General features: G+C 44.4%; 1 protein-coding gene, 1 long non-coding RNA gene and 1 other non-coding gene across 4 annotated transcripts; all 3 read left to right on the forward strand.

Annotated features, from left to right (window-relative positions):
* The first annotated feature begins 2,546 nt into the window (after window positions 1-2,546).
* LOC125110123 (U6 spliceosomal RNA) lies at window positions 2,547-2,653 on the forward strand. The gene has a single exon (XR_007130455.1). It is a non-coding gene; the product is annotated as a U6 spliceosomal RNA (small nuclear RNA).
* An 11,879-nt stretch (window positions 2,654-14,532) lies between these two features.
* On the forward strand, window positions 14,533-25,732 carry PFDN4 (prefoldin subunit 4). Of its 2 annotated transcripts, XM_047745730.1 has the most exons (5): window positions 14,533-14,683; window positions 20,567-20,674; window positions 21,910-22,050; window positions 25,208-25,334; window positions 25,701-25,732. In XM_047745730.1, the coding sequence occupies exons 1-5, from the start codon at window positions 14,660-14,662 to the stop codon at window positions 25,715-25,717; spliced, it is 417 nt and encodes a 138-aa protein (XP_047601686.1). In that variant the 5' UTR covers window positions 14,533-14,659; the 3' UTR covers window positions 25,718-25,732. The 2 variants fall into 2 exon arrangements, with proteins under 2 accessions (XP_047601686.1, XP_047601687.1); XM_047745731.1 differs by lacking the exon at window positions 25,701-25,732 and having other exon boundaries at window positions 14,534-14,683; window positions 25,208-25,604.
* LOC125109085 (uncharacterized) lies at window positions 22,057-23,794 on the forward strand. Its single transcript, XR_007130101.1, has 2 exons — window positions 22,057-23,570; window positions 23,686-23,794. It is a non-coding gene; the product is annotated as an uncharacterized LOC125109085 (long non-coding RNA).
* Window positions 25,733-26,976: the final 1,244 nt, after the last annotated feature.

The raw sequence follows: 26,976 nt of genomic DNA on the forward strand, positions 1-26,976 counted from the left end.
TTCACTGAGATATCCTCAAATGAAGCCCTTTCTCTAACTGTGAAAATCCTGATCAAGGAACTGGCGATCTTTCTAGAAGTTCAAGGGGTATTTTCAGGGACAGAAGAGACCATACTCACAGAACTCGATGACAATTCCACCTACACAAGGTCAAGGCTGCAAGTGAATATACAGGAATTAAATCCAGCCATTGAAATGTAGCTAGAGACAGAGGGATGGAGGGAAATTATTTTTTATCCTTGAGATAAACAACCATTTGATAGAATGCAATGAAAAGGCTCCCTTGCCCTACTCTGAAGACAGGTGATCAATGAGTCCATAGGGTTTCACCATTAACAATGTCCTGGGGGGTGTCAGCCTATACACTTTTACTTACATAACACTTACAATCAGCTCATCTCACCAACATAAAGAAGTACTTGATCCTCATGCCTGAGCTTGTGACTTGATTTCAAAACCATTCAATGACAAATAAAGCTCCTCATGTGTTTTCTTTTCTAAAGTCTAAGTGACTCAGATATTTTGTTATTCAACAAGATGACCACCATGACTCAGGCAACTGAGCTATTAACATTTTCTACAGTCTCAAGTCTGGAGTCCAAAATAAAATGAGTTATTTCATAAATATCTTTTTTCTAAAATGAAAACACGTGTGTGTGTCTCTTGGTTGTCAAAATCTTTGTTTGAATCTTTAAGGAGAAAAGTCATGTTGAAAAGTGGCCTTGGGCAGCAGATGCTGTTTTCTTCAAATCCGAGCTCCAGAACTGATCAGCCTGTGTGTCTATGGACAAGTGATATTATGTCTCCCAGCTTTGGCTTCTTCATCAGTGAAAAGGAGAATATTACCAAATGTGTGTATGATTTTATGCATGTGTCAAATGTATTAAATGTATCAAATAGTATCAAATGTGTGTGTACACTTAGTGGAGTGCCTGGCTCATGGCCAGCAGGTAGTATAAGGCTCTGTTTTGCTTCCAGCTGGCACTTCATGTCACAGAAGGACACCACACTCAGATGGGGGAACATGCCCTCACTTCTGTTGAAAACCATGGTTGTAGGAGGGAAGAATTCTAATGGAAGTGGTATTGACTTTGACCCCTCCCATTTTAAACTTTACTCTCTGGTAAGGCAGACTGTGTCGTGGAGTGGATTCCAAATTCAAGTTCACTGGGAAGGGTTGCTGGTTGGTCTGCTGCTTCAGTGGCTAGGGATTTTATAAAGTTAGAACAAGTTGAGAGGAGCAACTTTATATGGAGAAAGGTTGTTTTTTATTCTCTTCCAGCCTTTTATTCGATGGTAAAGTCTTTGTTTTTAGTTGTTGGTTTTAGATTTAAACTTCCTTGATTTAATGTCTTTCCTTAGCAAAATAAAAGGTCGGCACCTCTCTGACAATACTGCTCCCCCATCCATATTTTGAAAAAAATGTATTGAGATTTGAAATTCAAATGATTGAGAACTATTCATATCACAATCAAGCAATTCTCCCTGTTATCCCCAAGTATAGTATTGTTCTATGTCCCTCTGCTACCTTGATGCCTACTGCCCAGGAGACATAAATAGACCAATTTTTAAATTTTTATTTTTATTTATTTATTTATTTTTCTTTTTGGTCATGTAGAATCAACTAAGATCTTTCAATGGACAATGAATGAAGGCACGAATGACCAAGTTCGGTTTCTTAAAGGGACTATCCTCTACTATTTTATCACTAAGGAACTTTCAAGGAACTATCTTCCACAACACTTAGAACATCACAGTCTCTGCTGACAAATAATCTCACAAAGCACACAGAGAGGTTCGTGCTGGGTACCAGGCCGTGACCACAGATCCCTGTGCGGAGCTGCCCAGAGCCATGCCTCAAGGAAGCCCGTGTGACTGAGACATGGCTCCTCTCCCTATGCCACTGGCCTGAGCCCTTGGCAACCATGATGGCACGTGACAATGATTCTGGCCCTACATTAGCCAAGACGGGTGGACGAATTGATTCAAATGAGCCACTTGGATCTCACTCCGAAGCATTGATTTGGGATTTGGGAAATAGCCCACTTGCTAGTGTGGTCTCTCAATCAGGAGTCATGGGGAGCCCAACTCTTACTCCCCATGCCCCCGTAACTGAAGCAATGCAGGAAGAAAATTCTCAGAGATAAAGAAGACTGGAGCCGCTGAGCCCAGAGGAGATGTGGAGTGAGGGTCCTGATGGTTCAACAGTTCCCGTATGCAGCCCTTTCTTGGCACCTGGTGGAGACAGAACTTCTGGGTTTGGTAGCAGCTTAGATTCTTTTGATTGTAAGCAACGGAAACTGGTGCTGGCCAGCCTAATTAGTAAAGGGATTTTTCTGGCATAGGACAAAGGCTTGCAGAAGTGTGGCTGGATGACCAAGGTTCGTATGTGGGATTCCAAAATAGAAATCCACCACTAAAGAATTATCAGCACCAGGACTTTGGGACCCAAGACCCAGAGTGGACGTGCAGCAGGTATCATCTGAATACCAGCAGAATATCTGATTAGGATTCTTGCTTTCAAATTTTTAAAGATTTATTTACCTGTGCTCGCTTCAGCAGCGCACATACTAAAATTGGAATGATACAGAGAAGATTAGCATGGCCCCTGCGCAAGGATGACACACAAATTCATGAAGCATTCCATATTAAAAAAAATATATATATATATATATTTATTTGCTTATCTTTGGGTTGGGGGGTGTTCAGAGGGAGGGGAAGAGAGAGAGTCTTGAGCTGAGTCCACGCTGAGCACAGAGCCGGATCTCAGGACCTGAGCCGAAACCAAGAGTCAGACGCTTAACCGACTGTGCCACCCAGGCGCTCCTGTTTCAAATTCTTAAGACTCCAAATGCTTAGACATTTTTATTTCTCAAATGGCTGGGTGAATCACACATTTTGGTGTCCCTCTCAGGCACCTGAATTTGAGACTCAAGATTGTTGACAGAAGTCACCCTAAACCTGGTGCTTGGTCAGAATAATGCATTTGGCAGATGGGACCCCACGATGCCTCGGATTTCAACTCCTCTGAAAAAACTCCAAACTTCTTAGGGAGCCAAGACAGAGGAAATAATTAAGCAGAGGTGAGTTTATAATGAGTAAGCATTTTTTGTTTTTTAAATGATCTCAGCTAAACTTCCTTGTTTTGTCCTAGGTAACTTGGAAACTTTTGAAACTGATTTGTTTTGCTCAGGAGGACAATGTTATCTAGGTGTGTAGGGCCAGGTACGCATCTCCTTCCCGGTCTGAAAAGCAGTTGGCCAGGAGCCCCAAGTGGATGACATTTGCGTTCTCAAATGTTCATTAGGTGATTTCCGATTTTGGACAAAAGTTGGATTGAGAGAAAGAATTAAGGCTTTAGCAGCTCATCCCTGGCACTTAGGAAATGTAACAAATTTTAAAATAAGCAGATAAAAATCACATGCAATCATAAAACCCGGGGGGGGGGAATAGAATTGTTTTAAAAAGAAAACATTTATGGAAGTTTAATGTACATACAAAAAAGGGATCACTTTTGAAATTAAAACAATATCTATTACTTATCAGGGACTGTCTTCACTATGGTCAAATTGAACACAAAGCATCATAAAGCATGAATTAGAGATTTTTAAAATGAAATGTACCTGAAGATTCCATTTTTTTTCTTTTCTTATATTTGAAACAAAACTGCCCCATAGCATTTCCTGCCAATGGGGATGCCTCCTTCAGAATTAAGATCTTCACGGGATTCCTACAATTTTAGTCATTAATTTACGGAACCCGTTTCAGCACAAGCTAAAGTCAAAGTGCCCGCAGGTAAGAATACGATAAGAGTAACTCATATAATGCAGTGATAAGAAATACACGTTCCTGTAAGGTAAACAGCGTTATCCCACGGCGCGGTAAGTACAGGAAGTCCCCTAGGAGGAACACCTGGGGCATGAACATCTGAGTGTGCCCTGATTGCACCTGTGCCCCCTTCACTCTTCTCATGAGTGGCACCTGCTCTCACTCCCCAACTTAGCAGGACTAGTGAGGGTTGGTGCTGGCTCTGCAGATGTCGGTGTTGGGCAAAAGCTTTGGAGGCTGCAGAGATGTTCTCTGAAAATATAGTGAGGAACACCGTAAATATTCCCAAGTGAGTACCGTGGATTTCAGCGGTCTTGGGCTCAAAAAATCTTCAAACGTCGTGCAAACCAGGTAGCTATGTTAAGCCATCAGATATAAGAGGGTAGGGAGTGTGGGAGCTTCGCGTGTGGTAGAGTGGGAATTCCAGTGTGTGGGGGGGGGGGGGAGGGACTATCCTGCATTATTTAGCATTTAGGGTCTAAATCAGATTATAAACCAACTGTGGCCAATAATTATACTTGACAATCCCTTAGGAAACTGCCCTTTGGGACACATGTGCTTTCTGGAGACACACCCGATGTCCCTCAACATAGCCGGACCCCCACCCCCCGCCACTCTGCACTGGAATGTATCCTTGATTCTTTGGTTAAGTTCCAGAGGTTTAAGGAAGAGGTGGCATGAAAAATTATTTAATATAGAATCAACCTCACTCTACAAGTGCTCATGCTGTGAAAGATACCTGGAAAAGAAGACTGCTAGAGGGAACAGCATGAATCCCGCCTAGACTCTTCATGAGGACGGATGCTGAGTGGGTCTTGCATGCTGATGTATGCCTGAAACTGAGCTCAATGACTGATGTGTCGATGATGTTTAGGGCCCCTTAGTCTGAAGATTCCCCACGCTTGGTATAATGCTCTGCTGTTGCCAAAATGAAATTGTTAATAATGTTAGAACAATCCCCCCCGCATCATTTTCTTTTGCACTAGGCCCTGAAAATCATGTGGTTGGTCCTGGTCACATCCAGTGTGTAACATGCTGCGTGAATGTGTGAGTGAACGAGGCAGGTCCCTCTCCCCCTTACCTCCTTAAATCCTGGATCAAGGTGAAAAAAAGTTTTTTCTTCACCTGATCTGAAGTTCACCTCCCCAGTTCTCATCTTTCAGATTCAGACAGATCGCTTCCAGGGATGAATGACAGCGGGTCCCTTCTGTGTGGCAGGAGAAAGCCCTCCTCCGCCTACACACAATTGGTCTGACTCTGTTCTGCAACAGAACGATTTCCTAAGACTTTGTGTCAGGGAATTCCCAAGGGGGATTATTTAGTCTTAAGTAAGAGTGACAGGAGATGTCAGCGTTTGAGTCCTGCTTGGGCTACACAGAATTCAGCCCTGTTTTTTTTTTTTTTTCCAAGTTCATAAACCCATGGCGAAGCCCTGTCTTAGAGGGCATATCTGTTGTGCTGATAACTGATACTTAATGGTGTTGGGTACCTTTAGTGCCTTGTCATCTACCCTCCCTGGACCTATCTTTCCACCCTGGCCACTGGCCTGACAAACAGCTGTGCAAAGGTGCACCTTACTCAGCTCTGCCTCACCTCTTGGGAATTTGCTGCCGGCCTCTGGTAGCTTCTGCAGCAAGCCATTCTTGGACAAGAACAAACCTGGAAGTACAAAGAAGTTAACAGCCCAGGGCAACCCTTGACCAACCTTGGATGGGCAGATAGGGGCTGTCTTTGTGGTGAGAACAATCCTGTGATACGGGGTACACAGTGTCCCAAAGAGTCCCCAGGAAGGATCAATCCAGTTGCCCACAGGGTAACTAGCTCAGTAAAGGGCCCTGGGAACAGCTTCCTGCCTCCTCTTTTTCACTTTTCCCAGCGCCCCCCGCCCCCCCACCCCCGCTCTGGTTCCCCAGGGCCACCTCCCAATATCAACTCCCTGTAAAGGCTTTGTATCAGGCTCTGCCATGATATTGCTGTGGCCGGAACATAGCAGGGCACACTCTTCTGATTATAAATCACAAGAAATGAAGCCAAAATCCCATCAGCAAATACAGAATTGACTCAAGTCATTGAAAAGTTCAGAACAGAAGCTCACTTAGCTCTGTGGGTCCAGGGCCACATTTTAAAATTCAGGCCCTCATTTCTCTCCACTCTTCAGCTTCACTTCTGTGTTGGCTCCATTTTCAAATGAGCTCACTCTTTTACATGCAAAATGCTGGCCTCTGTTCTAGAACTTTCATCCCTACAGTTTTACAGCTAGCTGGAAGAGAGATTTGTGGTGCCCATGCTAATCAGAAACTCTGGCTCTGATCATGGGCTGATTCCTGAACAGTCGTGTGCCCACAGTGTGCTGATTGGCTGAAGCCTGTTCTGCTCCCCTTCCTGGAAAGTGTTCGAGCCCATCCAGACCACACGGACGAGTTGGGAGTATATAGTCCGTGTTCTCCAGAGAAACAGAACCAATAGAATGTGGATGAATAGATCATTGGATAGATGATTGATAGACAAATATCATAAAAACGTGGCTTCCATGATTACAGGGGTAAAATCCCAAGATCTGCAGTTAGCAAGCTGGAAATGCAGAACTGATGTGTTGGTTCGAGTCTGGAACCTGGAAAGGACCGGTGTCTCAGCTCAGCAGGCAGGCAGGAGGAGTTCACTCTTCGTCTCCTTTTTTGTTCTTTTCACATCTTCGATTGACTGAACGAGGCTCACCCCCATTAGGAAGGGCTTTACTCAGTCTACGATTCAAATATTAATCTCATCCAGAAACACTTTCACTGACACACGCAAAACAATGTTTGGCCAAATGTCTCTGCAAGTTTCACGTAATATTGAGCATCAGAGGGAGTAAGAGGAAGATCTCCAAACTAAAATCAGGGTTATTGCCAGAAGGAGAATTGGATGTGAAGAAGCAAATGCTGTATATTTAGAAGGGCTCATTCCTCTTGGGCAGACAATCAAAGGTCATCTTTATACATATACATATTTAATACTAGGTTCATCATAAAAATGTATATTTAAGTAAGCTCGAATCAGCAAAATAATTTCTTAAAACAAATATATTTATAGATTATAAATGAATGCTACTTTCTTTTTTAGATTTTATTTATTTATTTGTCATAGAGAGAGAGTGAGAACAATCAGGAGAGCAGCAGGCAGAGGGAGAAGTGGGCTTCTTACTCAGGGAGACTGCTGAGCAAGGAGCCCGAAGTGGGACTCTGTCTCAGGTCCCTGGTATCATGACTTGAGCTGAAGGCAGCCACTTAACTGACTGAGCCACCCAGGGGCCTGTGAATGCTACTTCTTAGAGCAAACATGCTTCATAAGATTTGTGCTCATTATGTTAAATATTGAATTTCTAGGGATTTTTAAAAATGTTGTTAACGATTTAATATCTCAGGAGCTTCCTGTTCCTTCTCAGAAACTTAGGACAATAGTGTAGAGGACCTATTTAGATTCAAATCCTTTCTTCTGATGATTGAGCTCCTGTGATTAGTGGAATGTGAAAATTATCTTGTCTTCCTTATTGAGAAAGTTAATAACGTAGTCTTGTCTTGAAAAAGTGTCTCAACCATTATTATTTTTAAGATTTTAATTATTTGAAAGAGAGAGAGAGAGAGAGAGCATGAGAAGTGGAGGGTCAGAGGGAGAAGGAGACTCCCTGCTGAGCAGGGAGCCTGATGTGGGACTCGATCCTGGGACTCCAGGATCATGACCTGAGTCAAAGGCAGTCGCTTAACCAACTGAGCCACCCAGATGCTCCGTCCCAACCATTATTAAAGTGGTATGTAGTCATTAAAAGAAATTTAAGAAAGTGCAAATAAGATAAAATAATTGGATTTCACGTGACAACTACTAAGAATAGTTCTGTAAATTTCCTCCTGTGTATTCTGTCTACCTCTAGATTTTTAGATTCTAGCTAGAATCACAATGTGTGATTCTGGTGATTGAATCTAGTGTCAGATTTCAGTGTATCTTGCATTATTACATATCAGTTACCTTAATACTAATTTATTCCTGAATACAAATTAATCCATATTCATTTCACAATTTTTAAGCAATACAGAAAATTATGAAGATGGAAAATGCTACATTCAATTCCTGATGTCTACAAAATCACTGTTACATGTTGACATCTTTATATATTTCATTCTGATATGTTTCTAAGTGTATCTATCTATATCTGTATACATATGATTTTTAGAAACAAAACTGGAATTGTAATTTTGCATCTGATCTGTTTTGCCACGTTTCCCTCTGCTGCAACTTTTCAGAAAGGGCATTAGGACAAGTGCTTATGAAGGGGAGGAACCTATGGGCCACTTAAACTGGTCTCTTTTGCCAAACCGTTCAGAGTAGTTGGGATGCTTCGTTTTTATAAACAGAGGATTCCTAAGCACTCTTGTATAAATAGTCTGTTTACAGTTTTTAGACCTATTTTCTCAGAATGGGTGGCCAGAAGTAGAATCATTCTTAAACAGTAAAAATGTTTATTTGTTTCATGCAACTGCCTTCTCCACAGTTCTTAGCATCCCTTTCTCTTCCGGTGGCAGTGACTGGGTGCAGCCAGTGACTGCTTCTTGCCTTCTTTGGCCTCAGCACTGGCCAAGGATTTTGCTTGGGGACCACCAAAGCTTTAATGATTGACAACGCTGAGTCCCATGACCTCTTGAATCTTGTCCTTTGTTCATCATCAAAAAACAAGCCAGGTTACTTGGCTTTCCAAGAACCAGGCAGTGGCCCCTTCTCTCTCCCTAGACCCAGTTTCCCATTTGCACATGGAAGCCCTCCCCAGCTCACGAGGATTCTGTGGCCTGTGGCCGTGGTTGTGCTGGTTCAGGGATGTGTTGGCTTCCGCTGACATCTCTTCATGAAGGCCTGTGTCAATCTGACACAAATGCAACCTACGGGTTTCTTGAGTATGTGATTTATAAAACAAAAAAAGCACTGAAAATCAGCTCAGCGTCCACCGTTGGCATTGGCGTGTGTGCTGGCAAAGTAGCAAGGGGATTTTCGTCCTCACGGCAGCCTAAGGGATGTGGCGCCATTTTGCATTTCCATCTCTTGATCACCTCGGCTGAATTTCCAGGGACAAAGGAATAACTTTCCTTTAGAAGAAACATCTCTTTGGGGTTCTTCATGTTGAGCAGCAGGACTCTGTAGCTAGATACAGCAGAATTTGAAAAAGGAAGTTGAAATGTGCACAGACCCTTTGTGAGGTGTCCAGGGATCCACAGTGGAGGCAAACAGCTAGGGATGACATTGAGATGACCTTGTAGGACTGCTCGCTGCTACAATCTCAGCACCACTGGGTCTGAGTCACTGAGGCCCAGGCTCTCTTCCTGCTCTGCCAGGCTGCTCTCACCTTCAGGATGGAGTGCCCAGTCCCCCACCCTCACCCCCACCCCCAAGCTCCCGGCATCTCCCTCCACAGGCCTGCATCTGAGCCTCAAGGATGCTAGGAAATTAAGTTCTGACTTCCAGGATGGAGGGTTGACACTCAGGACCTGGAAACATCCCTAAATAGAGAGAAAAGTATCCAAAAGATAGTAGATGCCCATTCCACCACGAAACAGATCCTTTCAAGAGCAGCATCTATGTGACGAGGCTGCTGGGCTCAGCGCTGGGTATAAATGAGGTTCTTGTTGAATGAGTCACACCAGGGAACTTATATTTTAATTTGAAGATATGTTGTGACTGTTACTTATAACAAGTTCTGACTCGCTTCTCAATATCAGAGTTGCTGTAAGCACGCACCCTTGAAATCAACAGGCTAGTTAATGGTCTGTTTTATAAAGGCCTAAACCCAATGCCTACGATCGAGGGCTCTGGGGAAATGCTTTGCTTTTTGCCAGGTAAAAATTAAGGTAAGAATTCCTACTAGTGAGAGATGATTATATTTTGTCCCAAAGAGAGGTTTCCTTGATTTTGTTTAATCTTTCTTTGCAGAGTGTAGACAAGAGTGTGGACAGTTCCTGAAGGGTTGCAAAAAGGAAAGAGAAGACGTCGGATCCTGGAGTCATGGCGCCACCTGGTGGAGAAGGGAAGGCTTGCTCCGGCCATAAATCCACGTGATCGCTGTGTGAGACCTTAGTGCTAGATCTAGTGTGCATGCAACACACACGCACACGCACACACACACAGTGAACGGAAATACACTACAGACTCTTGTACTGTTGCTGAGTTAATTTATCAACAGCTATATTGTTTTACACATTACAGTATTAATCTCTAATTACACACTCATTCGTTCACACTTTTATTCATTAGTATCTGTCAATCTCCTACTCCCCCTCTTGCTGCTGTGATTACAGAGATGAAGAAACATATTTCAAAAGAAAATGTGCTAGAGGGGTTTATAACGGGGGGGGGTGCTGCTTTTTCTGCGTGGTGGATGTGTTGAAGAAAGATTTCTTGACGGAGGGACACAAGAGGCTGAGTGTTGAGGATGGGCAGAATTTAGCTAGGTGAATAACAGGAGAAGGCATCTTGAATAGCAAGATAGGCAGGTGCAAAGGCCCTGAGGCAGAAAGGAGCACATATCATTCACAAATGGACACTTAAGAAGATGGAGCATATTGAGGGGTAGGATGGTTTGAAATGATGTCAGAGATGGAGGCTAGACCTTGGTAAGAAATCTAAATTATACCTTAAGTGTAACAGGAAGACACAAAAGAATTCCAAAGGCGGGCATGACAAAACCATTTATAAAATCAGTGAGCCATATATAAACTCATACTACTTTACATTACCCATCACAGTAAGAATATTAAAAAAAAGTTCAAGAAAGAGATGGTAAGGCATATACAGTGGAGGCTTTAAAAAGTACCAAATTATGGGGCAAGTGCAGAATTTAAAGATGGAACAGATTAATGAAAACCAAGGAAGTCTTTAGAACATGGAGTAAATCTTGAGTTAGATTTAAAGGCAGCACTAGACGTCAAGAGTTATTCATGAAGGGACATAGAGGAAATTCTGGGGGCCACGGTGCAAGTGTGAGAAGGAGGTGACAAGAAGAGAAAGTAATCAGACAGCTTGGGGATGAAAATTTTCAGTAAGAAATAGAGTTCCTAATTTGTATCAGGTTTTGATTTCAGTAAACCTAGGGATTTTTTTTTTTATGCTTTCATTTAGGAGAAAAATTTGGTAGTAAGAATGTTCTATATTATGTACATATGGGGAGGTTTACTGGAGGTCACAAATGAGTGGGTGGCCTGTGGTCTCCATCTGTCTGGCATATGTGAAGTTTTGAGGGACGATTTCAACAACAAGAGACTTCAGATTTTTTATAAAAATCTGGATTTCTGGCTTTTTGTAAAAAGGGGAAGTGAGCCTTGGGTCTCTATTCCCTCCTGTCCACAGTTGGTTGGAGGTGAGGAGCTGTGTCAGCTGGTCCCAACTTCATCTCTTGCCCTTCTCCTCCTTCTCTTTCCTGTCCAAACCTTTTCTTCTGTTTCTTTAAGTAAACCGTGATTAACGACCTTTATTCCATATTGAAGTTTCTCTTCACTCTCCCCCTCCCCCACTGCTCTGGGAGGAGGGTCAAGCAGACGAGTGGCCAGAGACGGACATGTAAGGAAGGCCCTCAGGTGTGGCACCTGGTCCTGCTCCCCTTTTGCCTGTTACCTTCCCCCTTGGATCGAATGTCAGCTGAAACAACTTCTCAAGGCCCATCCCAGGGGTGAGATTTAATTTACTGAAGATCTGCTCCTACGGCGAGTGAGACTCGTTTTCACTTGAAGACAGAGTTTTTTTTTTTTTTTTTTTAAGATTTTATTTATTTATTTGACAGAGAGATCACAAGTAGGCAGAGAGGCAGGCAGAGAGAGAGGAGGAAGCAGGCTCCCTGCTGAGCAGAGAGCCCGATGCGGGGCTCGATCCCAGGACTCTGAGATCATGACCTGAGCCGAAGGCAGCGGCCCAACCCACTGAGCCACCCAGGCGCTCCAAGACAGAGATTTTTTAAATGTCTTTTAAAATATATTTATTCTAAATTTTAAAAGTAGATTACATTTTTAAAAATTAAGAAAATAATAGTCCTGTACCTATTTTGGCAAAATGTACGCACATTGCCTCGAACGGCGGCACTAACACGACCCTTGGGCGCCCCCTGCAGGCCCGGAACAAATTACCACGTGATAATAGGGTTGGCTCCTTGTTGCCCTTTACTCCTTCTGGCCATCCTACGTGGGAGGGTAAGCCCATCAAGGCTTCCTGTTTCAGCCTCAGAACCAGGAGCCTGGCCCGGAGGGTGCGGATTTTGGAGGGCACTCAGGCACATACTGCTATGAAATGGACCCATCATTGCTCTGTGACAGAATCCTTTTTTTTTTTTTTTTTTTTGGTGACAGAATCTTAAACCAGGACATGTCTGTAGAATTTTTTAGCTTACATGTCAATCCAAATAGATGGGTGACAGGGGTTTTTCCCCTCAGTTTTCCAGTCAACGTACTTACCATTTCTTTCCTTGTATCTTCCTCATGAAGTTTTCATACGGGTAGTTACACAGTCTTGCGTTAAGGTTATCTTAAGTGTTCGTTCATATAATTATTAATAACACAGTAATAACACTTTCTGACATACTGTATAAATCATTTCTATGTTTTGATTATGGTCTGTCTCCCATCACTAGAATGTATCCTGCATGACGATAAGGACTTTTGTCTATTTTTTTTTTCAGCACCTGCTCCCCCCCTTTTTAAAGGTTTATTGAATTATTTAGGGATAGAGGGAGAGAGAGAGAGTGAAAGCAGAGGAGCAGGGACAGAGGGAATCCAAGCAGACTCCACACTGAGCACAGAGCCCAATACAGGGCTCAGTCTCACATCCTTGAGATTAGGACCTGAGCCAGAACCGAGAGTTGGACACTTAAGCAACTGTACCACCCAGGCATCCCAGCAGCTGCCCTTCCTGATCCATTCAGAGTGCCACCAGTTCCAGCGTCTTCACTGGCTACTCCAGCCAGACACAAGCTCTTACTCCCTAGTACCCCTCAGCCCTGGTCCTAGGGCTGCAGCTCCAGGTGATGTAATCTGTGGTGATATATGTGTGTGCCACCTGTAAGCTTCTGGATGGGAAGCACTTGCCAGATTCCTCTTTTTTTCTGCAATGGCATCTAGCATGGTACAGAGTTCTAACAAACACATGTACACACACAAAAAAACCATTTAGATCTGCTAGAACAGAAGCCTGGCTGGTGACAAGTGCATATACCCGGAGGGCCTGACAGGTAAGCACAAGGATGAGGCAGGTGGGGGTTTGTAGGGGCCCCGGAGAGGGCCTGTGAGCTCGATAGGTCTTCCCTAATCATCGCCAGCAAGAGCTGTCATTCAGGAATGTACGTACACTCACGGACACCAGGACGTTGGTTTTACAAACTTAAGCAGAAGGAAAAATCTGATATTGTTGAGTACAGTCTCCTAATTTTCATATGTTCGTTCAATTAAAGAAAAATATAGTGTGGGTCAAAAAAACCCCAAACAGACAAAAAAAGCCCAAAACACCATATCATGGATCCAGCCAATGGATGGCCAGTTTTCAGCTTGGTGTTAGGGGATGTGTTCAGTCACCTTGAGTGGGAATCGTATTCTTAAGAGGTGACTGCTGATTTTCCTTCCTGACCTGCAGTCTCCAATGGTTTCCAGTGGTACCACAAGCTTCTTTCTTTTATTGGTCCAGACAGGTAGGAAAAAAAACAGAAGCGAGGTTGGGAATGTTCAAATTTAAGGAAAGGAGAGGATGCTTAATGGAAGTCATGAAAGCCTCCATTTGTACTTATAGAACTGGTTCTCCTGCTGGGAAATAGATCAGCGCAAAGGACACCAGGGCTGAGGAGGGTACGGGGAGGGGATAGAGATGGTGAGATGCAGAGTCAGGAGAAGAGCCCATACCACGGTGGCCAGAAGTCAGCCCACTGTCTGTGCATCTGTCCAGATCAATCGACACTCTCCCAGGCTATGAGACTGTCTCTGTGAACAGCCACACCACCCAGAGCCCCTTGTACCAAAAAAACCCACTGTTGGATGCTGGCCCAACACTTACATCCTTCTTCCTCTTCCTTGTTTTCAGAAATCCATGCCAGTTTCCAAAGATTTCATATAATTTAAGATGTTACTTATATTAACATGGAATGGGTTTATTTATTAAGTGAATTAATATTTTTTTAAAATTCTCAGTTTTAATTTCTAAAATGAGAAATATCGATGAATATAACCTACGTAAACGGAAGATCTTTGAAGTCTTCAATACTTGTTAAGAGTGTAAAGGAGTACACACACACACACACACACACAGGAAAAGGAAAAAACTGGGGAGGCACAGTGTCGGGGCATAAGGTAAATTACTCAGTTAACACTGGTGAATAAATGAACAGGAGTACGTCCTCCTTTATATTATCAGAGAATTAACAGGGCACATACATCTCACATCCTAGAGCCAAGGCATTTTTTTTAATGCCGATTTCTTACAAAGTTCTTGGAACCGATGAAAGAGAACTTCCCTTCCGTGCACTCGTGCCCCCGCCTCGCTGCGCGGGGCGCCCCCTGCTGTCCGCCGCGGGACCCTGGGGCGGTTCGCCACACCCCCCACTTTCTGTCGGCCCACAGGGCGTTGCCTGTGCCTTTAATTGGCATGTACCAAGTCCTTCCAGGACATATTTCCTCCCTGAGTCCCGACCGTTGAGAATCACGGGTCGAAGGTGCAGTAGGAAGGGATATGGAGACAGGGTCGTATGCGGGGGGCGGTCTGGGCCACAGGGAGCGACGGAAGGCCCTGGGCCCGAGCGCGCCCTCGCGGCCCTCCCCGCCGCGCGCCGTAGTCCAGTCCCAAGATGGCGGCCACCATGAAGAAGGCGGTGAGTGGGGCGCTCCGGGTGCGGGATGCTCGGCTAGCGGGCGGGGGTCGGCAGCCGGGGGCCGGGCGTGGGCTGCCTGGGGTGTGCGGCTCTGAAGCCCGGCGTGGGGGCGGGGGCCGAGGCCGCCTGCCCTCAGGGCGGCCCGGCGGCGAGGCCTCCCCGTGCCCTGCTCCCTGGACGTCTTCTCAGGCCCCCGGCCCGCCGAGGCGGGGCATGCGGGCCGGGGCCCTCGGGGACCTCTGGGTCGCCTCTCGCGGTGCTGCAGACGGCCGTGGAGAGCCTGAGGACCCCGCGGCTCAGGCCTTGTCGTTGCGGTGTGAGAAGCCGGAGGTCCCATGGGCTGCATTTTACCTGGCTTGTCATTTAACCTCGCAACTCGACAAGCAGGGGTGCTGCTGCCTCCGTGCTTTGCAAATGAGGAAGCAGAGGCCCAGAGAGGTGGAGTCACCTGCCCAAGGTCACACAGCTGTAAGGAGCACAGCATCCCCAAGTTATTTGGCCTCGGAGCCCTGGTGTCCAGCTCTGAGCCGCCCACATCCACACTCGATATCCCTCTGCTTCCAGACGGAAACTCCTATACTGAGGGTAGATGACGGGTCAGGGCCGAGAAGCCGTCTGCTTGTTCTCTCTGAGGCTCCCAGCGACTTAGCAGAGACGCGGTTTCCTCCCACTTTACAGATGGGGAAACTTAACAGAGCGGTTGGTGGCCTCAAAATGACTCAGCTAATAGCAGAGCTGGAGTTCAAACTCAGGTTTTAATTTTGTTTTTCCCAAAGCCCACCTTTTATCCTACCAAGCAGGCTGAACTCCTGTGGACAGCTTATAACTCACCGGGTCTGCACAGGTGCTTAAAAATACCTGGAGAGAAGAAAAGCAAAATGGGGGAGGGGCAAGGGACTAATAGCATCTGGTAGTAACCGAGGCTTTTCTTTTTCTTGTGTGCTGGGTAGGTACGGGTCTACCAGAGTTGTGTGCCTGTTTTAGTCTTACACCCCGAAACTGCTTTCATCCTTATTTTACAGATGAGACGATTGAAGTACACAGGCAAAGTTAGGTTTAAAGTGAGCACACCCTTTCTGACTCTAGAGCCTGTGTTTTTAACTTGCAGCAGGTCTGACAAAGAGCCCCCTGCCCAGAGGGACTTGCTTGCTTTCAGCTTCAAGTTCCGTGGCTCTCCTACTCAGCACTTTGCATAGTTTGAGCCCCCTACTTCTGTTGTAGGGTGTGAAAACCGGGACTGGTTCCTGGCAATAACGTGAGCAAATCAGGGTGATTTGCTCACGCTATTGGTCTGTCATCTACAAATTCCTATTGAGTACTGGGGTAGGGCTCAGGGTTAAGGGGATTCAGATGAGTATGAAACTTGGTGAGATTCACCCCACCTCTCTCTTTTGTATTTAAATTGGGCCCTTTGTGAGTGATGGTGTTTCATTCAGTAGATGGGACTAGTTGGATCCCCGCCCCCCCTCCCCAGTTTGACAGGTATGCAGACAGAAGTGCAGAGAGATGAAGTAAAGGTTGAGGGAATGGTAGAGAAACGATTTGAACCTTGGACTTGGCAAAACTTTTGATTACCAACGTATTTTCATTCACTAGGCAAACTTCTTGAGCATGTACCGTGGCACAATTTCAGATTTAGGTGATGAGCCGTGGTGAGCAATAATAATGCTTCTACCCCTTATCCTCATAGCGTTGGGGAACTTAAAGTTCTGGGGAAGAGGCAAGTATTACTCGATAGTCACACAGAAAACTAGAATTTCCAGCTCTGCTAAGAACTATGAAAAAAGGACTTGTGACGTGAGGGCTGGATTAAGGTCTGTTTGGTGACCAGAGAACGCGTTCGTGAGAAGGTGTGATCTATATGGTGACCTAAGGAGGGGACGGGAACGTTGGAAAGGGAGAAGGCATTCGAGAGGGGGAGGATCACCTACAGAGACCCCGGGTGTTTAAAGAAAGGGTGGCCGGACTGGCGGAGAATCCAGGGAGGTTGAGCCAAGATAGTAAATGAACATATTGAGGGGTGGGTGGCAGCCAGAGCCCGAGAATTTTCTTCCATATCTTAGTAAGACATTGACATGAGAGAGGCACCAGCTTCCTGCAGGTGTTTTCCAGTGCTGTGCACGATTTCTAATGGGTTAACTGCACATACACTCTGGCCCTCTGCCTGCCCTGGGAGCAAACAGGCATGTCAGTGAGTGAGCATGAATTATGGGGATAGCCTTTTGAGTTTAATAAAAACCGTTTGCAATTTGGAGTAGTTCGCGTTTGTAACACGTTTACGTCCCAGTGGGTCATGGCTTTTCTGGTGAGAATGTGTAGGTGAGGTGGTTCAGACCTCTCCTCTCCAAAGGTTTGCTTTCCAAGGATTGGTTCCTGGCCAGCAGAGGACTGTGTTTGATTCTGTCCCTGATCCTGAGTACAAAGGTCCCTCCCCGGAGAGGCCATCTTTGACCCCCTCTATCTAGGAAGCCCCCTTCACTCCTTATCTGCCAGTGTTTGCGACCCTTATACTATTTTGCTTTCCTTATCACGTGTATCATCTTTTTCACCTTGCCTTTGGCCCACCCCCTTCTCTAGAATGTACGCTGCCAGGCCTTCGTGAAGGTTGGCCTGTGGCAGCAGCTCTCTGGAATACGGGGGACGTTTACCAAGTAGTTGTTAAGTGAATGACTGTACTGTGGGCGTGAAAAGTGAATAAAAATACAAAGCAGAATTTCATATCATGGAGACTTGGCAGACATCTTCAAAAAACAAAAATAAAGACAGACTGAAATTGGCCTGAATCTCCTTCTAGGCTTTTAATACACTGATGGACTCCGCTGTCAGTCCACATTCTGCTGGTAATAGCCAAGACCCAGTGGGGCAAGACTGAGTGTGGTTCGCTTTCCTCTTAGAATCCTGTAAGATGCTGAGTCTAAAGAAAAGGGTACAGTCGGGGTCCAGGGAATTTTAATTTCCACTTTGAATCTTGATCAGTTATATTTCTCCCTGGCCTAGCAGAATTTTCTCTTAGATCTTTGTTCTTCATCTGTAATGACTTTTTGGTAAACATTGCTCAGGAAAGAAAGCACTTAGCTCTCATTGACTGAAAGGTGACTCCATCCTCGAGTCCTCATTTCATCTCCCCTGCAACATGGGACGAACTATCGCCCCCATTTTACAAGTAATAAACCTGAGTTGGCTACAAAAAATTGAATAATTTGTCCAAGTTCCTGCTTGCTTGGATGTGAATCCAGTACTATTTCAACCACTCTGTGCTGCGTCAGGAAAGAAAAACACACACACACACACACACACACCCCTCCTTCCTCTTTGAGTTCTCCTGACTTTGTGAGCAGCTGTGAGTACATCTGGCTTCTTTTAACACAGGAGTCCCTAACCTTTGGGGTGTAGATCCCCTTGAGAATCTGAGAAAAACTGTGAAGACCCTTCCAGAGGAACTACACACAAGACATGCCAGATTGCACACACGTTCAGTGGGTAAAGGGACTTTAAGTGTCTGCGCATCCCAGTTAAGAACTAGCCCGGGGCACCTGGGTGGCTCAGTGGGGTAAGCTTCTGCCTTCGGCTCAGGGCATGATCCCAGGGTCCTGGGATCGAGCCCTGCATCGGGCTCTCTGCTTGGCGGGGAGCCTGCTTCCCCATCCCCCTCTGCCTGCCTCTCTGCCTACTTGTGATCTCTGTCTGTCAAAAAAATAAATAAAACCTTTGGGGAAAAAAAAAAAAAAAAGAACTAGCCCCTCCCCGCCGAAATGAAGCTTTATACAGTATAGGAGTGTTCCAGAACAGTGAGCGGAAAACAGAAGCCACTGGCGTTAGTCATGGAAGGTGCTGACTTCTCACTTTCTGCTCTAAACAGAACCGTCCTGCATGGCACACATTTAGCCACGGACTTCACATGCCGACCGTAGCCCGTAATCCCCAGCAAGAAAACCACCGTTAAGGAAACAGACTCCGGGTCCCAAGTACACGCTGGGGGTGCTGTGCCGTGAGGCTAGGAAAGGAAATGCCTGCTTTGGAAAGTTAGGAACAGGTGGCCAAATTCCTCCACAGCTTTTCAGAAACGTGTGTATGTAAGTCTGATCAAGCAGGATTTAATTCAAATTCAGGAAGAATATATTAGTCTCCGTTGTGTGTCAGGCCAGCCTCCTGGTACTTGCTTTCATGGGAGTTACTCTGTTCAAGCCTGAGGATGACAAATGCTTCTATAAATCTATATTTAGGTTTTCAGGGCCTCAGTATTTAAACTCTGCAGACAAGCAGGAGTTTGCTGCTTTTGCTTTAGAAATTGCTAGTTCTTAGGTAGGCAAAAATCACCGGAATGCCAGGATATCTGAATATGGACTTGCCTTTGGTTTCTCTGGTGCAGCGCAGCGTTTCCCAACTTCCAGATTCACAAAGATCACGCACAAGGTTGAACATTCAAAACTATATGTATCGTGATGTAAAGGATTTTTTTCAGGATGTCCTCTGGACCTCTGATGCTGAGCCTGATGCATGTCTAAGTGTTTGTTGTGTGTTGAGAGCCCAGATCAGGGGAGGGCTGAGCTCTGGGTGTCTGGCTTGGTGTTCTGTCCGCTGAGTGCCAGTGAGTGAGTGACTCAACAGGTTGCCTTTCAACCTCTGGAGAAATAAAAGTGTATACCTGGGACTGGTATGGGACTGGTCATGAGCGACCAGGTGAAGGGGTGAGGCGTGGTTGTTGTAAATCATTGCAACGAGCAAAAATAGTCTTTGTTGAAGCTTCTCTTTTCTCCTTTACATTATAATCAAGTGCTCTTGTTCTTATTTTATAAACGAGGAGAAACTCTAAGGAGAATCTGGTATTTAATTTTTTTTTTTTTTAAGTATATGGTCCCCCTTTGAGACTGATGAAAGCCAAGGATTTCCTGCTGACTCTTACAAATATGTGTGATTGCGTGCCCACACGCATTTTCACCTTCAGTGTCTAAGAGCTAGTGGACCTGTCTGGGCTCCTGCGTCAGGTTACCTGGGTGGACATCGAATTCCACCACTTACTGGCTGTGTGACCTTGGGGAAATTCTTTACCCTCTCTGTGCTGTACTTTCTCCATCTGTAAAATGGTGCTACTTCCTAATGATCCTACTTACTAAGATTTATTGGAGGAGTAACAGTGATGATAAGTGCTTAGTTCTTGATACATAGTAAGAGCTCAATAAATTTTATTTTATGATTTTATAGATACTGTATGTCATCTAAGTACTCTAATTTACAAATTTAATCACTAAAATTTTTAAACATTTGATTTTAATCCTTTTATTGTATATTGTATATACTATATCTATTCTTATATATACTATCCTTATTCTTATATGAAGACATGTAACAAGTTCTACATTAAAGAAACATCATTTTTACCATGTGTGGAATATAGCCACTGAAGTGCGTTAACAACCCTCTAGCCAGTATATCATTTGCGTTAAACATTAGAAACTGTCGGATTTCTGATGGCTTCAATAAGCTTATGCAGGTTTTAACTCTTAAGAGCAGAAACTGGTATGAAGCCTTTACCAGAACTCACTACCACGTCATTTTTGCTCCCCGGGTTATCTTGATGAAAGAATGTTCTAACTCAGGAAATTCTGCTCTAGGCTAAAGTTGGCTGACTTAATTGTTTATATTTGAAATGTTTTTGTAGCTTAGGCATTACTCCATAGACTGTCAGAAGAGATGGCAGATGTATGAACAAATCTTGAGCTTGTGAGGCAAAAACTTACAAAGCCCGTGTTTGTGATTTTCTGTGCCTGTTGTGATTCTTGACTCTATAAGGGCAAATAGTTTACTGAGTTATTTCAGAGAAAAAGCTTACCTATAACTTTTCCAGTAAAATTAATTCTGCAAAAAATTAAAATGTTTTTTCAGGCTGCAGAAGATGTCAACGTTACTTTTGAAGATCAACAAAAGATAAACAAATTTGCACGGAACACGAGTAGAATCACAGAGCTGAAGGAGGAAATAGAAGTTAAAAAGGTACTAAAGAAGTGCATCTTATTTAAGAAAAAGGAAAGGTCTTTATACTATAGCTTTTTTTGACAGAGAACACATGCAAGTGGGGTGTTGGGGGACAGAGGGAGAGGGAGAGAGAGAATCCTAAGCGGGCTCCATGCCCAGCACGGAGCCTGATATGGGTTTCGATCCCACAAACCCAGGATCACGACCTGTGCTGAAATCAAGAGTCAGAGGCTTAACGGACTTGGCCACCCATTTGCCCCATACTAGAGCTTTTTAAAACTGAATTCAGTAATATGTGATTCTGTTTGTCTGGGCTCTTTGTTGCAGATGATGTAATCCAGTCCAGTTAGTTAAAGAAAAAAGACCTTGTTGAAGGGCCGTGTGAGAACTTACAGCTTGTTGAGGGGGTGGGCCTGGGCTGGGGCTCCGGGAGCAGGCCCCAGAACCGCATCTCCAAGAACGGGGTTGGCGATGGACCTGCTGCCGTTTCCAGGGATCCCAGAGCCTGCCGCCACCTCTGGCAGGGGCCACCCCAGCCCCTGCCCGCCCCGCACGTCAGGCCTGTGCCCAGCCTCGCCTCGTGTGACTCTCTGAGCTGAGGTCCAGTTCAAGTGCGGTTGATGGGTGGAATTTATGTTCGTAGCTGCTTTCAGCCTCTCATCCGGCAAGGCTGAGAAATGGCGGTTTGCTCTGTTTCTGTTCTACCCTAGGAAGGCAGAATGCACCAAGTGGCAACCATTAGGGGAGAAGGACATTTTGAGTGGCCTGCTGTCCCCCACAGGTGCTCGTAGCTGTCTGGAAGTAGCTAGAGGACAATGAGTGAGCTCTTGAGCGCTTCCTTAGGAAACGCCATCTAGAAATGTAAAAAAGTCTTAATGCTAGTGTGGCGGTACTTTGTGAAAGGGTCTTTCATGGAGTTGGTGTCCACAGATTAAATTGGCTTCTTGGAAAAAATGAAACAAGATGGGATCGGGAGGGAGACAAACCATAAGAGACTCTTATTCTCACAAAACAAACTGAGGGTTGCTGGGGGCTTGGGGAGTAGGGAGAGGGTGGCTGGGTGATGGACGTTGGGGGGGGTATGTGCTATGGTGAGTGCAGTGAGATGCGTAAGCCTGATGATTCATAGACCTGTACCCCTGGGGCAGATAATACCTTATAGGTTAATAAAAATAATTTTAAAAAATTGGCTTCTTGCCTCTAACAGGGAGTTTTGAGTGTGCTTTTCGTTGCCGTTTGCTTTGTGTTTCTAGAAACAACTCCAGAATTTAGAAGATGCTTGTGAGGACATCATGCTTGCAGATGATGATTGCTTAATGATACCTTATCAAATTGGTGATGTTTTCATTAGCCATTCTCAAGAAGAAACACAGGAAATGTTAGAAGAAGCAAAGGTATGCTGGGTGAGGGAGGCTAACACTCCCATTAGGGTGTACATTTTATAAAGAACCCGCTAATTCCAGGTGTAGGGAAGTAATGTGTGCGAGGTAATAATACTCCACGGGTTTTTACAACGTCCCAGGCGTGCTGTGGAAAGCCTTGCAGGCATGATCTTACCTAATCCTGACAAGAGCTCTGTGAGACACGGACTGTTCGTCCCAATTTAGAATTGAGGGGTAGAGGCTGAGAAAAGTCAGGGGACTTACCAAGGTGACAGAGAGGGAGAGGCTTTTTGACTCCAGAACCCATGCTCTAACTGTGCGGAAACTATAGAATATTATAAGGTAGAAAAGGAAAATCGCCTGTAATCCCATTGCCCAAGGTAATCATCCATAATGAACATTCTCATTGGTTCTTTTATGTTTTCACCTTCTCTTTTCTCTGGATTTGCTTCACATTTTGGTCAGTTAGCCTCCCACCAGAAGTACTTTCTTGTTCTATTTAATGTTCATTTGCCCAGCAAATCTGTATCGGGGGCCTGCTCTGGGCCAAGCACACATGCTTTAAAAACATCATTTTTGACGATCGTTGAAGGTCATGCTGGTGGACACCGATTCTGTTCACTGCCTCCTGTTAACATGAATTTGTTTCTAGTATCTTCCTACAGGAACGTTGCAGTGAGCATTCTTATACCCGAGTCTTTTTCACGTTTAGGAAATTCTTTTAAGAAAATAATCAGACAGGTGTCATTATTGGGTCAGAGTATGGGCTTATTGACAATATATGAGGCATTTGAGGGATGCTGTGAAATTAGTTTCCAATTCACACGCCTCCAACTGTCTATGAAAGGGACAGTCACATTGTGCATGAGAAGCTGATGGCAGTCAAACATTTTCTGATTCTTTTGCACTTTGCTTAATTAATCTGGATGTTACTTAAAGTGTTAGTCTTCCTTCTTCAAATGTCATAGAAAGCAAAAATTCCCCTGAATTAAACCTATATTTAATAAACTGTGGGAAGAACTAACAATTTTACTCCTAAATCTTTCAATGCAGAAACATTGGTGCTTCCCCTTGTGTTTAAATCTTTTCTTCCACAGTAAAATTTTATAATTTTGTTCTTTTTTAACCTTTGTTAAATCTTTTTTAATCTTTGTTCTTTTTATCTTGTGGGAAGTATTTCAAGCTGGTTTATGGTTTTTGTCACAACTGTGGACATGCCGCCCTCCCGTTTCCCTCCCTGCCACAGCTAGTGAACCTTTATTCATTCGTTCACTCATTCATTCATTCCAGAAGTAATTGTTGAGTTCTTACTCTGTCAGGGTCTGCCATGAGCCAGGGCGCGGGGAGGACGACGAAATAGGCCTGGTGCCTGCTTGCAGGGAGTAAATGGTGTAATTGCAAAGAGGAACTTCAGCAAGCATGACTAGCAATAGATGGAAGGTGGTTGGGCCTAGAGGTGCTGGAAGAACATAGAGCAGAGGAGTATGCGTGGGCAGGAGGGGCTCCCCAGGAAGGAGACGACTCTACAGCAAGTGGGTGCTTGCCAGCACCGGGGCAGGGGTGAGGGGCAGGAATGGTCATGTGTAAATGGTTGTAAAAAGATCATGGCACACAAACGTAACTAAGTGAAGTGCTAATTGGCTGCAGATTTGGGAGCATCTGAAAGTGTGGCCCCACCTTGAAGAACTCAGTCGAGTTGATACATTGATGACTTTTGCGGGGGTCAGCAAGCGCTCTGCGTCAGGCCAGACAGCAGCTGTCTCTGGTTTCTGGAGCCCCCGGGCTCGGTCACAATCGCCATGGAAGCAGGACGTGTGAATGCATGTCCGTGGCTGTGTTCCGGGAAGACCGCACGGGCAAGCATCAGGCTAGGGCTGGCCCGTGGGCCGCAGTATCTGCTCACCCGGCCCTAAGGCGAAGAGGAGCCTTTCAGGGAGCTTTGATGAAACGAGTGATACCTGATAGCACTTGTGCTTTTAAGATCATTTTCTTGGCATGCTGTAATTTCACTCATGAACCGGAGAAGTTTTATCTCCTTTCTAATAGTCATACGTCTTATTTCTGTTACTTAAAGCTGTGGTTCTCAAGCCTTTAGCATGCATCACAGTCCCCCGGGGGGCTTGTTGAAAATTCCAATCACTGACATCCCAGGAATTTCCAAATCAGGAGGCCTGGAGTGCAGCCCCAGAATTTGTGTTTCTAATGAGTTTCCAAGCAATCTGGGGGCCATACTTTTGAGATTCGTCAACCAGATTTCTAAGAGTAACACTGTCAATGCTAGGCATTCTTGCCTTCTTCCTGATATTGATGGATATGCCATTTGTGCAACTTCATATTTTTTTGGTCATGTTTAGGAGAAATCCTCCTTTCTTTTCTTTTCTTTTTTTTTTTTTTCCTAAAATTTTATTTATTTATTTGTGTGTGAGAGGGGGAGCAGCAGGCAGAGGGAGAAGCAGGCGCCCGCTGAGCAAGGAGCCCGATGTGGGACTCCATCCCAGGACCCTGAGATCATGACCTGTGCTGAAGGCAGATGCTTAGCCAACTGAGCCAACCAGGCATCCCAAGAAATCCTTTTTTTGATCCTGGCCAGGAAGGAACTTCTGATGTTCCCTGCATTTCACGCGGGCAGTGCTGCTCTGTGTCCCAAACGAGGCCCTTGTTAGCATTCCCTCTCCGAGTAGTTCCAGGGACCTCGCGGTTGTGAAAATTTCTCCCAGATTCTGACTATAAGTTGTTATTCTTAATTATTGGTGGCCGTGTGAGTTTTTATTGTTTCTTCTAGTTTTGTAGTTATTTTTGTGGGAAGTTGGAAGAAGTTGTTAGAAGCCAGGCCTATGATAAAACTGTTTACCGGGAGAGTTTGTATAGAAGTTCTTTCTTTATTAGGGTGTAATGATTTAGGAATTAATTTTCTCTTATCCATTTTGTTTTATAAATCAGCAAAAACCGACAGGCTTGCTTTATTCTATAATAAGCAAGTATAAATCATGAATTAAAAATGGCCACATTCAGACTTTTGGTTTAGATTTAATGATCACTGTTATTTAGCCGCCTGTCCCAAGTTTAGAAAGTTTGACCTAAAATTCTTCCCAAATATTATTTCATCCCCAGATGCTCAGAAACCATGCACTGAATAGAATTAATTTAAACGATTTTTTTTTTCCCCCAGAAAAATTTGCAAGAAGAAATCGACGCCTTAGAAGCCAGAGTGGAATCAATTCAGCGAGTGTTAGCGGATCTGAAAGTTCAGTTATATGCAAAATTTGGGAGCAACATAAACCTCGAAGCTGATGACAGTTAAACATTTTATAATACTTTTTTTTTAATTTGTTTAATAAACTTGAATATTGTTTAAAATGATAATTTCCCTTCTTCAAATGATATGGAAAGCAAAACTTTCTTTTTTTAAAATTTTCATTTATTTAATGGAAACTTGCCTATTTTCACATGTCTTGCTTATTTATTTTATATTTTTAAGAGAAGACAGTATTCATCTATGTATTTTGCATAACGATTCTATCAAGTGTAGGGGCTTTATGTCATGTTATTAAAATCGGTTAAGCAACCTTTTACGTTTCTATATTATCATTTAGAATACGTGTGGCAGTTTTTATGAGAACCTTGAACGGTTGGGTCATACTGTCCATATGTGTCTCTTCCAGTTGCTGTTTGGAGGTAGCAAAAGCACTTTAGAAAGACCCCATCCCGCATCTGTCTCTTCACTCTACCACCAAAACTTCGTGAGATGCTAAAAATAAGTACACGCTGCATTTGTATATACGTAATGCATGTTACATCGAGACGTATTGCCCGCGTCTCTTACATATACATCAGTGTCCTGGGTCGTGATAAAAGAACCAGGCAGTGTTGAGACATGTTGGGGCGTGTTGAGCTTCATACATAGAGCAGAATGGTGGAATATTTTAGAAACCAAGAAATGTATCAAGAGCAAGAAATATGTAGGGTTTTCTTTATTCTAATTTTTAAACTTCATTGCAGAGCTTTGTAGTTAACTGGGGTTTATACTGATAATGATGTGGAAGTTAAGTAACTACATATTTTTTTTTTAAAAGATCTTATCTATTTATTTGACAGAGATCACAAGTAGGCAGAGAGGCAGGCAGAGAGAGAGGAGGAAGCAGGCTCCCCGCTGAGCGGAGAGCCCGATGCAGGGCTCGATCCCAGGACCCTGGGATCATGACCTGAGCCGAAGGCAGAGGCTTTAACCCACTGAGCCACCCAGGCACCCCAAGCAACTACATATTTAAAGAGTACATTTACCCCGCTACTATTCTCCCCTCTCTGCCCTATACCTGTACACGTTTTGGGATTTGGAAAAACCTAATTTTCTTAACGTTCCAGCAGATGGCACTAATACACCAAAAGACCAAATGGAAGGCCCATACTAAAAAATGGGCTATTTCTAGGATTAGGTAGGTATACATAATTTTAGGTTCACTTTTTAACCTTCAAGGTTAAACACTGCGTATGTCATATTTTGGTTAAATACTTAGAAGTGATTCCCAGCTTAAAGAGAAAATATGTAACTCTAAAATTCTTAAAGACATAAAAGCAAACTTCTAAATTGCTGCTTCTGAATGTTCCCAAATACTAATACTCCGATTATAGAAAATAATTCTTACGAGGATATTTTTTCCTGCACACATTTGGTTAGTGCTCAAAGGGGTGAGACTAGAGGCATACACCATCAGGTTATGGCAGGAGATAGGTAGACCCTCAGATTAGAGTTTGAGAGAACTCTCACCAAGATTCCAGAGGTGCAGGCAACCACTAGGAGGGCTGTGTACCCTCGGAGGCTGAGGAGGGAGCAGCCACTGCCTTCCCTCTGGAACTCAGGAAAGGGCTGCCTTCGTTTGAAGCGGGACCCAACCAGCCTACCACAACCCTGCAGGGACAGGTCTGGGAGACGAGATAGCC

The sequence above is a fragment of the Lutra lutra genome, chromosome 9 (genome assembly GCF_902655055.1).
Source record: "Lutra lutra chromosome 9, mLutLut1.2, whole genome shotgun sequence".
Classification (NCBI taxonomy): domain Eukaryota; kingdom Metazoa; phylum Chordata; class Mammalia; order Carnivora; family Mustelidae; genus Lutra; species Lutra lutra.